The 13,478-nt window shown below is 36.3% G+C and overlaps 1 protein-coding gene across 2 annotated transcripts in view; it reads right to left on the bottom strand.

The window, feature by feature from the left end:
- The window catches only part of fndc1 (fibronectin type III domain containing 1), a 64,801-nt gene that overhangs the window by 16,848 nt on the left and 34,475 nt on the right, over positions 1–13,478 (bottom strand). For both annotated transcript variants that reach the window (XM_087298342.1, XM_087298341.1), the window contains one exon: positions 11,961–12,110. In XM_087298342.1, coding sequence (XP_087154468.1) covers positions 11,961–12,110 — 150 coding nt within the window. The remainder of the gene's footprint in view (positions 1–11,960; positions 12,111–13,478) is intronic.

The following is a 13,478-nucleotide window of genomic DNA, read 5'->3' on the forward strand; positions in this document are numbered from 1 at the left end:
TCCATCTCAAAAGCAGAGCATTAAGGTGATTTAAGTGACTTTGAATGTGGCATGGTTGATGGTGACAGACGGGCTGATCTGAGTACTTCAGAAACTGCTGATCTACTGGGATTTTCATGCACAACCATCTCTAGGTTTTACAGTGAATGGTCTAAAAAGAGAAAATATCCAGTGAGCGGCAGTTCTGTGGGCTCAGATGGCTTGTTGAATCCAGAGGTCAGAGAAGAATAGCCAGACTGGTTTGAGCTGAAAGAAAGGCAACAGTAACTCAAATAACCACTCGTTACAACACAGGTATGCAGAAGAGCATCTCTGAACACACAACAAATCGAACCTTGAGGCGGATGGGCTACAGCAGAAGAAGACTACACCGGGTGCCACTCCTGTCAGCTAAGAACAGGAAACTGAGGCTACAAATTGCACAGACTCACCAAAATTGGACAATAGAAGATTGGAAAAACATTGCCTGGTCAGATGAGTTTCGATTCCTGCTGCACCATTCGAATAGTAGGGTCAGAATTCGCCATCGACAACATGAAAGTAATGCTCCATTCATCCTTGTATCAACGGTTCAGGCTGGTGGTGGTAGTGTAATGGTGTGGGGGATATTTTCTTGCCACACTTCGGGCTCATTAGTACCAATTGAGCATTGTGTCAACGCCACAGCCTGAGTATTGTTGCTGGCCATTTTTATCCCTTTATGAACACAGTGTACTCATCTTCTGATGACTACTTCCAGCAGGACAACACTCCATGTCATAAAGCACGAATCATCTCAGACTGGTTTCTTGAACATGACAATAAGTTCACTGTACTCAAAATGGCCTCCACAGTCACCTCCAATAGAGCACCTTTGGGACGTGGTGGAATGAGAGATTTGCATCATGGATGTGCAGCTGACAATTCTGCAGCAACGTGCTATCATGTCAATATGAACCAAAATCTCTGAGGAATATTTCCAGTACCTTGTTGAATCTATGCCACAAAGGACTAAGGCAGTTTTGAAGGCAAAAGCGGGTCCAACCAGAACTAGTAAGGTGTACCTAATAACGTGGCCGGTGAGCGTATACTTGACTGTTACACAGACCCTCAAAACCATAACTCCATATTACATGATTCATTTTTGCATCAAAGAAGGTTGAGTCTCAAAGTCTACACCTTACATGATTGATTTCCAAGTTCTACCTCCTCATCATAAAATCCTAAAGACCAAATCTATCAGGAGCATGCTTTTCTAGAAAGTTCACTTTGTGTTTTAAACTTAGATTGGGCCTGATTATGTTGGAAATTACATTACATAGCTTGTTATTTAATTGTGCTTGAAGTAAACAAGACACAACTCAGGTGTAAATATTTAGCAACACTACAGCTACTGCATTCACACCTACTGAGGGTTGTATGCCAAAGTGGGAGCAAACATAACAGAGACTGTGTGAAATATAGTGGATTTGCTGGTGTGTCTGGAGAGCAGAGAACAACCTAGCATATTAAACCCATAAATATTCAAGGAGACGTCTGAGATTTGGGCCAGAAGGAAGCCTCTCTCAGCTGATATCAGCACATTTAGCTTATGTCGTTTTATTTAAGGCTTCTTTCTTGACATGTTTCTCTGTTTAAATAGCTTGCATATGTGTATGTGCCTGTTGTGCAGCTCGAGGTCTGGAGTGTCAGGATTTATCTCTCCACGCATTGAGGATAAGACGTTTTACCAAAGAGTTGTGTTCTCAGTGTTCCTGGAACTGATTTTTATAGGTATGATGCTTGTTTTGGTGAAGCTGGAACTTGGTGATGTTGACTTCTTTTAAGTGCTTCTCCTCAATCTTAGCCGAGTATCACTGGCTCTATCATTTTAATGCATGACGGCTACATAAAATCAATTTTACTGTTACTTTTAAAGTTTGGTTTGCCCAAAAGGATTATTACATCATTATTTACTCAATGGGGTTTTGTTTAAATGCTGTATACTCTTCTTTCTTTTTTATAATTCAAAGGCAGAACAAAACTTTAGGTTAGTTTAAGATATAAACCTACACAAAAAAATGTATTTTAAAAACTTTCATTGAAGAAGGTGTCCATGGGACTGTAATAAGACCTTTATAATGACAACTTTACATGAACAAATACATAATAACCTGTCAATTTAAAATTACCAAGACACATAACTTCATTACAAATCTCTCATAAGTTAAATTTCCCAAACTAATTTCGAGAGGAGCACGTGGTATGATTGACCGCAGCTGATCCCTATCGCTAATCATTAGCTAGCCAATAGGATCAAATTTAACATAAATATCAAGTTTAACTTCATTCCCTATATTCGTTTATGAAGACCTCCCCATATATCCCTTCTCCCTCCTTCTTATTTACAGGATTGGGCAACCTTGTGGCTCAGTAGCTAGCAATGCTTCTTCACAGCAAGATGGTTGCTGGTTTAAGTCCTAGCTGAGCCAGTCGGCACTTTCTGTGGGGGTTTACTGTACATGTTCTCTCATGTTCACGCCACACACCAGCTATTGGAAGAGTGGAGAGACAGTGATTGAGCCAATTCAGTGGATAGGGATGATTGGGAGGCCATGATTGAAAGGACCGATTGAGGGATTTTGACCAGGACACCAGGATTACACCGCTGCTTTTCAGGAGAAGTGCCAAGGGATTTTTAATGACCACAGAGAATCAGGACCTTCACTTTTACTGGGGCATTAGGACTCACAAAGACCGCAGGTTGAGCGCCCCCTGTTGGCCTCTCTAACACCACTTTCAACAGCAACCTAGTTTTCCCATGTGGTCTCCCATCCAGGTACTGACCAGGCTCAGCCCTGCTTAGCTTCAGTGAGTAACCGGTTATAATTTGTCGTAACATTTTTTGTTTGTTTGTTTTGTTGCTGAGCTACAAAAAAGCAAACTGAAATTAAATGTTGTAAATTAATCAGATTTTTAAAAAAGAAAAAATAATCTCACTCGATGGATAAAGGACTATATGCACAAGACATCAATGAGCAAATCAAGGCAAAAACTAGTGTAACTCCATTCTGTTATAAATGAGATTGATATTGTTTTTACTGTAATAAATGCATTATAAAATGTAAAATAAATGCTGTATTAGTTAATATAAAGTAATGTTTTCTAGTTATTTTTAAATATTATAAAATAAACTAGGAAATTACCCATGACACTTATATCTACCTTCGGCCCACTAGCCTTATTCAAGTTTGGCTTTTGGCCCTTCATAAGAAAAAGTTTGGGCACCCCTGATCTAGATGGTGTGATGGCAGCCAAATCACAACAGTGCCAGTGTGTCCACCTCACACCAGCTATAGGTGGAGATAAGAGATAGAGCCATGAGAAGGATAGGGATTGTTCGAAAGCCACAAGGAAAGATGTCAATAAAACATCATGTGAACACAGACTTTACCTCATGAAAGGCATTCAGTATCCAAAAAATACATTTTAGAGAGAGGAATTTAACTAGTTCCCTATTAAAATCTGGGGTTGATTTTAGACAGCCCAAATATTCTGGGGGTTTATGTTTAAATGAACTGTGGCACATCATCAGGGAGAGTAAATGATGACTGAATTTAGATTTTTGGGAAAATTACCCCTATAAGCACCTCCTCTTGTACCCTTCAGTACAAACATCAATATTATGAGGCCAATGCTGTAGCCACAGTTGTATTACAGGCACAGCTAGGCTCCTTGCTTCTTTCAACAGTCCTACTTTTACATTTGAAGAGCTGAGTGGTGCTTCTGGCTCCAGTGGTCTAAATGGTGGCGATATCTCTATTTCTGTGCATAGTTCTATTAAGCATAATCATTTTCTAATACTTTGCAATATAAACGTGTTACGTTTACCAGCCTAGGGACCAATGAGGGCCTCCCTCATAAAACAATGAAGAGTTGGCTTGTGATACTTTTCTCATTCTTCTGCTGTTTTCCTATGTATCTAGCCAAAGCAGTTGATGTCACATCTCTGCCAAGACAAGCACATTAGAGGAGCCATGAAACAGCAGAAGCTCTTGGGCTGCTGGCTAGTTATCAAAAAATAGATCCTAAGTAGCATGACCCCTATCTTATTTTTGGTAACATATGCATTAAAGTGCTGTGTAATTAAAGATTTTAAACACTTGACATCTGTGTCCACAGATTTTAAATTACATTGAAATTACCTTTACATTGAATTACAGTTAATCATTTGGCAGATGCTTTTATTCAAAAGAAGTAATCAAAGAAATAAAACTGTTAAAAGGTCAGATTAAATTTTTTTAATCATGAGAAAAGAACAAAACAAAAAAAGGGTTTCTTAGTTTTAGAATTTAAAGAAATTAATATAATTATGTATAGATGGATGGATGGATGGATGGATGGATGGATGGATGGATGTGTTATGATCTCCAGTGATCTAGCAGTTGCAGATCGCTGGAGAACTACATATATGCCACTACAAATCCTGAACTACAAATCCCATATTGCCTGGCACTCACACATCAATTCTAGATCACCCCTTGATTTCACATACACAACTGGAGATCATCCTCACTGATTACTATTAAAGCACCACAGAGACATTCATTCCTTGCTCAGTATTGTTCTGTGTTCCATGTTTTGTTCCTTCTGGTTTTTGATTCTTGGACCGTTTTTGAATGGTGATAGTTTTCTGCCAATTTCGACATTTGACTGTTTCTATGACTACTCTTGGATTTCCATTGCTATTTATGTTTTGTTCCTGTTTTGACCTTTGCCTGTCTGACCATTCACTAAATAAAGTTGCATGTGGATCTCCATCTCTGTTGCCACACCTTCATCATTACACAATGATCTGCAGCTGTGTCTTTAAAACCAAAGGGTGATCTAGGACTGGCGTGTAAGTGCGGGGCGTGATGGGAATTGTAGTTTGGTAAAGAGGCAGATTTGCAGATCTCCAGCGATCTGCAACTGCTAGATCGCTGGTGATCATAACAGTATGTGAGTGTACTGTATACAGGCCTGCCAATTTTCTACTGTATATAGAGTTGGAAATAATAATAACTGTATATACACTGTAAAAAAAAAACTAATTTTACAGAAAATATACTTACATTTTTTACAGTATTTTTTTGTCATTTCACATTATATTCAAAACTTAGTAAAACGACAACCAATCTCTCTAAATTAACCGTTTGACTTTCATTTTAGGTACTTTATTATTAAAGACAAATTACTGACATTTGTGTTTTTTATACAGGGAAATTACAGTATTTTATAGAGTATTTTTTCTGTTATTTTTAATTATATTCAAAAGTTCGTAAATATTACAAACATTATCAGTAAATTAACGGCTTGACTGTTATTTTATGCACTATATAAGTAATGACAAATTTCAGCAATTTGTCTGTTTTTTTACCAAAAAATTGACATATTATTTACAGTGTTTTTTCCTGTTTTTTAAGTACATTTAAAATTACGTAAAATTAAAGTAATAAATTGTAATTACTTGCTCTGTAAAAATTTTTTATAAAATCGTAAAAAAAGGTCAAATGACTGGCAGCTACGGCTGCCAAACAAAAACCATAAAACTAAGGTAAAATTTCTTTGTTGAAAAAGAAAGTGCAAAAAATAATAAATCTACAGATATTTTCATTAAAATGTTTACTGAGAAACACTGTTATTTACAGACTTTTCCTAGATTATTACGATCTAATCCATTAAATAAATTAACACACTAAGAGTGCTCACATACACCTGTTTCAGATTCCGCTGATTGCGGAAAAGTCGGGGGATCGTTATGAACTGATTACATGCACTTTAAAAGCAGCACAGATGCATACACCAATTGCTTAGTCTTGTTATACTGCTACTGTGAACATTATGACGCGGTTCCCTTCTTTTGCCTTGCTTTGTCTGTTAATTGTTTACGTGATTTGCTGCCGGGACTGACCATTTGGATCTTTGGACCTTTGGATCTGCACTCATTTGTCAACATCCCCTTCATGTTACAGTTCCATTTCATTTAAGATCTGTAACTGAATCATTCCATATAACTTAATCCTCTACATGATTTACATAAACACTATTCAATAAAATGTAACAACTGTAATTTTAAAGTTGTGAGAATTTTAATCAGTATCTCGTTTGTTGTTTTTTCCAAAAATTTTTGATCCAAAATAAAACTGTTAAATTACGATCATGAGCATGTCTTGGCATGTTATTAAAGGTGTTTAACCGTAATGATTTAGGGAAAATTCTTTTAAATAACATTGTTTTCTCTTGAACTTTTAGTGTAGTCACTTTATTGATGATGTTTGATCATAATAATCTAGGAGAAGTCTGTATAATAACAGTGTTTCTTTGTAAAACTCTTAGTGTGTAACTTTATTGAACGGCTTTGATTGTAATCTAGGAAAATCCTGTAAAATAACATTGTTTTTCTGTAAACATTTTAATGAAAATATCTGTAGATTTATTATTTTTTGCACTTTATTTCAACAAAGACATTTTACCGTAATTTTATGGTTTTTGTTTGGCAGCCGTAGCTGCCAGTCATTTGACCTTTTTTTTACGATTTTTTTTTCTTACAGTGTACTATATGACTAATAATTGCACAGATTAATCATTTATATTTTAATTAGATAATTACATCTGGTTTTCAATAAACATAAAATGCTTTAAAGTTTGATAAGGGTATCACGTTTTCTAAAAAAAATAAGACCCAAAACATACTATACTTTAATTGTGTAAATAATGTAAATATGTTTATAAAAAAGCAACTTTGAAGGGATCGCTGCAGAAATAATCTTTTCCAATTTATTTTGTTCTGTGTACATGAACACAAATTTGTACGTTGATTATTTTTTAGTTACAGAAAATATTCATCATCAAATTATCTTGTTGAGAACCACAACAGTATTGACAGTATATTGCTAGTGTGACATCAGCCTGTCTGTAGATGTAGTTAAAGCTTATGTAACCAAACCCACTAAACTTAGAAAAGAAAGGAGAGAAAGAAAGACCAATGAAAGTAGAAAGGGTGGGTCTCCAAGTCCATTACACATTAGTCATATGCTTCTATGTGACATCAGACCAGACTTGTGCTGAGTTGTGCAAGATGAGCTTAGCAGGTACTTATAACAATAGCAAAGTGAACTTCTCTGCAGCAAGTTCAGTACTGTAAAGAGTCAATGAGGGGAGAACTAAATTTGCCTGATCATTAGCTCCAGCTCAGCACAACCATTTCTGAGACTCATCTGGCTACTGGCACAGTCTCTTCTTACAAACTGGACCTAAAGCAATGTTCCATAGCTAGGTGTACAGTATAGCTTGTGTGGATTTAATTTCGGAAATATGGAGTATGCTGAATGTGCTATGAATGGCCATATATGGTCAGTCTCGGTAAATGATTTAACGCTGTATTTTAAAGTCAGGTAGCATGGGGTCACATTTTGATTGTGCTAATATATGGCATCTTTGCATACTATCTTTAAATTAATTTGAACCTAATTACTGACCCAAATAAATCTTGGCTTCTTTCTTACTTTTTTTCTCCACTACGCACACACCTTTATCTTAACACACGCACTGGGTCTTGGAGAATTTGGGAAGGAAGCCCAAAGCCACAGACATGCGAGCAAAATTTATAGAGCCGAGTCTAAATACTTTCACTCAGGCATTCTCAGATATTTCCTACTGAAGCTGCCCACATGAAAGAACCTGAGCCCTTAGAGGCCGTAAAGTCAATGGCCTCTGCAAGAGCCTCTACCAACACATGGTAGATAGTATTTGTTTTGAACCTGAGAGTTGATAAGGTTAGTTAAAATCAGGCCATAGGGGAGAGACCTCTAAAAGTCAAAGGTAAACTAAGAGTAACATGATCCAAGTGGTATGGCTAATGGTAAAGCTTTATCGTTTTTATTGTTCCTCCTACCATATTCTCTTCTTTGCTCTTTATTTACAAGTTTGGGGTCAGTGAGATTTTTTAAGTCTATTGAAAATTTAGGTAATACTTTTCAGCAAGACAAATGGGGCAGTAAAGAAATCCTTATATTATTATTAAAGATTACTTTTCAAATAATACCTGTTTTACAGCTGAAAAAACTGAAGAAGCTTTATGCTCTTGTTCATAGTACATCTTTTTTTATTAAAGACTGAAAATAAATGTATTTTACACCCCAAATCTATTTTTCAAAGGCTCCTATAAAAATGTATTACAGTTTCTACAAAATTGGTAAGCAGAGAAACAGCATATTAAAATGATTTCTAAAGTATCATGTGAGATGAAATTTTCAAGTAATATGAAACAGGCTGCTTTACATTTGGTATTAGCATTCATGTTATATCTGCATACTTCTATTTTCTATTATGAAAAGAGCGTGCAATACCAGGGTTTTATGACTGAATCTGTCAATGTGACATGTTTATTCACAGCATAATCTCATTAATTACTCATGTAGCTGAATGCGAATAATTAAGGCATTTACATCTGTGGTAAAAACCTGTCCCAGGCACTGAAAGATTATGTGCATTTTAGTTCAGTTGCATTTACATTGATTAAACTCTGATGTGATATGATGGGGTGACCTGTGCCTCGACCCCCACAAACTGATAGGTGTGAACTAAATGACCCTTTTACAATCTCAATGGGTATTAGCAAAACAACAGCTGAAACATCTGAAGAGGGTCCTGCTGAGCCTCGTAAACAGAATGGTTTGTTTGATGCTAATATAAAGTACTGTCTCACAGACAGTACTTTGAGGCCCCGTTTACACTAATGCGTTTTAGTTTGAAAACGCATAAGTTTTGCTACGGTTACGCCAACCGTCCACACTACGCCGGAGTTCTCGAGCGCCGAAAACGGAGCGTTTCGAAAACGCTGGAGAGGCCGTTTTCATTTTGAAACGCTGCTGCTCCGTCTCAGTGTGGATGATGGAAAACGGAGACATCTGAAAACGGAGGCGGGGCTGCAGACGTTCGCCTCTCTGATTGGGGCTTTTCCTGAATATTAAGTAGCCTAACACACAGTTCAGTCCTGCATTCTCTCCGTGTAAGTTCAGACTTCGCAAGTTTGATCAAGGCTGCAGTCTCTTCTTCTCAGTTTGATATGGAAAAGCAGACTATACCGAGGACACGGGTAAATCTTCAAAGGGAACAGTGTACTTTATAACTTCACTCACATCACCCTGGCTTCGTTGTTTCACTTTCTCAACAATAAAATGTATACATGATTTAAGGAACTGCCTATTTTCATTTTAATATTAGCAACTTAGACAGCAGACATGTTGAGGCGCCGTGCTGTATAAGATGAGCGTCATCTTCACTATGTGGATATTTATAACAAAACGGAGCCGATAACAACTGCCTCCTTTCAATTTCAGTGAAAATACGAAACATCCCCTCTCTTTTGCTGAGTATCAGTTTTAAGAATCGATAATGGCCATTTTAAAAGTATAACATACAATAAGTTTATACATTATAGGAAATAAAGGCAAGCGATAAGTCAATATACAGAATGTACGTGGTTACATTAATCATTAACTTATCTTTGCGCTCAGCCAAAACACGTTACCTGAGAACAAGTAATAGATTCCAATGCCCAAAGTCAGGGAATATGTCGTTAGATAAAGACAACAAGATGAATGAAATATCACGTTTAATAAATATAGTGAGATTAGATCCAGCGGGAGATGCTTGATGAGAAGTCCGACTAGCAGAGCTCTCATCTGGGTACATGGGCTGCAGCGCTTGCCCGAGAGCGTCTGTGTGGTCACGTGATGTGCGTTTTCAGCGTTTTGGTGTGGACGGAGAGCAGTTCAGAAACGCTGGGTAAAACGCGAGTGTGGACGCGGATCGTTTTCATTCTAAAACGCTGTTTTAAAACTAAAACGTACTAGTGTAAACGGGGCCTGAGTTAAGTTACTTGAAGACCGACGGGTTAACATCACTGCTGAGGAACTGCACTATTGATTGTCTTCAATAAAGTCTTCTCTCCGTAAGAACTTTGGTCAGCATACTTATTTTATGTATTAGAGTAATCAAATACATTGGCGAGCCACCCAAGAACGGTTAAGCCAAATACAGCAAAATCTAACAGCACTTAAATGCATTTTCAGAGATTCAAACAGGATCCAATCACTCTGTGTTTTGGTTGTGTTTATTTTTGACAATCCAAACCAGATCTCACTGAAAATGTATGTTTACAAGCTGTTTTGACATCGTTTCACGATTTGTTTCTTATTGATAGTAACAAAACAAAGATTCTTGCAATTGTGTGCTGTATAAATGTAAAAAAATAGGGGGGGTGTCTCTCCACACTATCACCAGTGTGCAGCATCCACTTGGATGATGCGATGACAGCCACAGGACAACGGCGACGATGCGCTCAGCACACACCAGCTATAGGTGGAGTGGAGAGACAGTGATAGAGCCAATTTTGTGGATGGAAATGATTAAGAGGCCATGATCGGTAAAGGCCGATGGAGGGAATTTGGCCAGGACAGCGGGGTTATACCCATACTCTTTACAAAAAGTGCAATGGGTATTTTAATGACTCATCTGAAAGACGGAGACGTATAGCGTCCCCTTCACTTTACTGGGGCATTAGGACTCACACAGACCGCATGTTGAGTGCCCCCTGCTGGCCTCACTAACACTACCTCCAATAGCAACCTAGTTTTCTCGTGTGGTCTTCCATCCAGGTACTAACTAGGCTCAGCTCCAAAAAGTCTTGGACTGCAGGGTGATAATACATCAATTAAAACAGCATAGATTAAAAAAATCAACGTTGGTATTGAATTTCTATTGATTCTTTAAAATGAAGATATATAAAACATGTTTTCCACTGACATACATTAAATATTATAATAACGATAATTGTCTGGTATAGGGCTGGCGGACAAACTATGTATTCCCATATCCTTATAACAATATATATCATGATATAGCACCTCAATTAAATTCTAATAATTATTTATATATTCTATTAATTTTATATATATATATATATATATATATATATATATATATATATATATATATATATATATATATATATATATATAAAATATCACATTATATATATTATATATATATATATTATAATATATATAATATAAATATCACAAGGATTATTTGTTATATACATCTTCAAGTTTTTACCAAAAAATGTATTCAATCATATGTGATTATTGTTCTCGCTTTATTAACAATCTCAGGGCAAATGTTTGATTAAGAAAGTAGAAATATAAAATAAATATTAATTAAATATAAAACACTTTTAAAACTTACGATTACAGGTGCAACATAAAATATTGCTAAATAAAATACTAAATAAAAACAATGTACTCACATGCTTGCAACTTTCTCACTGCATTGTTATTGTATTATGTTATTTCTACCTTTAACTGAGTTAATCTAAAATTTGAAATAGAATTATCATAAACTTATGTTTGCAACATCATGAATTAAATGATAGAGCATAATCTGAAATGATAGATTTAAAAATTTAATCTATATTATATATATCGTCAGCCCTAGTTCGGTATATACAGTATTCATACTGAACCTAAAGGCAACACTGAAAATTCCCTTTAAGAGCAGCTGTTTTTGAACATTTTGGTGAACTCTGCTAATTGGGTGGAGTTTGGAAGATTATGGCACTACCAAGGGAAACCAAGTATTTGCATATAAATCCTACTTAAGGTCAGCTGTATGCACTATTTTATTTGCTGCTTACAAGCAACACCAAGGGAATGAGCTGCATTTGCCGGCCAGATAAATTTCCTTCACATTCACCATTCAACTCTCCAGTGCCTCACATCTACAGGAAATGCTGAGGTGATTGGCAAGAAATTAACTATGAACAGCCAGTTCAGTGTTTTCTGAGAGGTTCAATCTCAGCATGGTATTCGTGAGTTTGGAACCAAGAAGAACAAATAGTATAGCAATATATATCAGAAATCTAATTATTGTAACTTGTGCTAACGCAAATGTATTACCTGTAAACCGTTTCTTTCCAGTGACATCAAACTCAGAGGAAGGAGTGTTGTTAAATGGCCGTGTCTCAGGAGTGAGAGTCTGTGTTGTGGAAGCCAGTGTTGTGGTAGGAAGTGGGACTGGGATTGTGGTGCTCTCCTCAAAAAGCTCATCTGAAAGATAGAATAGCAATCAAAAACAGGAAGAAAAAAAGTCTGCAGTATGTAGTATCCAACTTCACAGTGGTCCAAAATGATTTTGGACACTCATGCCATATGTACAAATATCGAGCCAAGTAGTGTTTATTTGGAAGAAATTAGATTTAAGGGTCTAATAGTGTTACATTTAAGAGCCACTACATATTACAAAGTCTGAATAGTTAATAAAAGCAGTTGTTTTAAAATGTAAGCTAATGTTAGTGCTCTGTTATAGTCGTGAGAATGTGACCACTTTATTCCTTATGGTTTGAATAGACTTGCCCAGTGATTCCTGTCACAACTAGGAAATTACTATCTGGACAAGCCAAGTAATTATTAAAACTGTATGTAAACAGGCTTGTCCCCGATTGCAGTTTGGCTGTCTTGTGTTCAAACCAGCAGAATTACATAACAAATGATTATAAAACATCTTCTAGTTGTAATTTTAGAAAGGTCATCCAAGTTTGTGCACAGATTTTCATTTTGCAACTTTGAAGCCACTTTAGCATAGAGAAAAATGGGAAAGAATGTACCTCCTTAAACAACAGGAAACAAGTGGCATCTTTAAAGTTGGAATTAATAGAGTAATGGGGTACAAATGGCCTTACATGAAGCAAAAGTAAAACAACCTGCTCGTAGCCTGGCAGCCAGCAAACAAAACAATCAACCAAGATCATCTCCATCAGTAACAGCAACATCACATGCCAATGCTGACCATGACCACAACTCATCTCTGAACTGTTTTCTCAGGAAAGCCAGAGGAATACTCTGCTTTAGTGGTACAAATAAATCATCTCATCTGGCACACTTTTAGTTACACTGGTAAACTCAGTAGCAATCAGCAAACTAAATGTTTAGCTTATATTTAGATGCATAATCATTTATATACATACAGATGCAACAAAATATACATTTTAAATCAGCATACAGTAGATGGAAAATCACCACAGCTCTATTGGAAATGCATATCATAGATTTTATTTTGAATGATTTAACCCAACACAAACCAAAGTTGTCTAAAGGAACTGAAAACATTTCAAGATACCACAATATACTGTATGACCCTTAAAATAACAGAACATGGTTTTATTAGTCATAGTTGCTCATTTAAGTATAGTATCGATGTCAGCCCCTTTGCAGCTGGTTAGTTTCCTAATGCTTTTACACATTTTATAAGCTATTCCTGATTTCTCAATTTAAAAAAATGCTGTTGTGTAACCCAGAATACTGCATTGTTTAGGAAATAAGTTAATTTGCAAGTTCTGTAAAAAAAAAAAAGAAGCTTATAAATCTTTATGTTTGGTCTGAAAAATGGTGATGTGAATACCTAATGACCAAATGTCC

Source organism: Danio rerio, chromosome 20, assembly GCF_052040795.2.
Source record: "Danio rerio strain M-AB ecotype USA chromosome 20, GRCz13ab, whole genome shotgun sequence".
In the NCBI taxonomy this organism is placed as follows: Eukaryota; Metazoa; Chordata; class Actinopteri; order Cypriniformes; family Danionidae; genus Danio; species Danio rerio.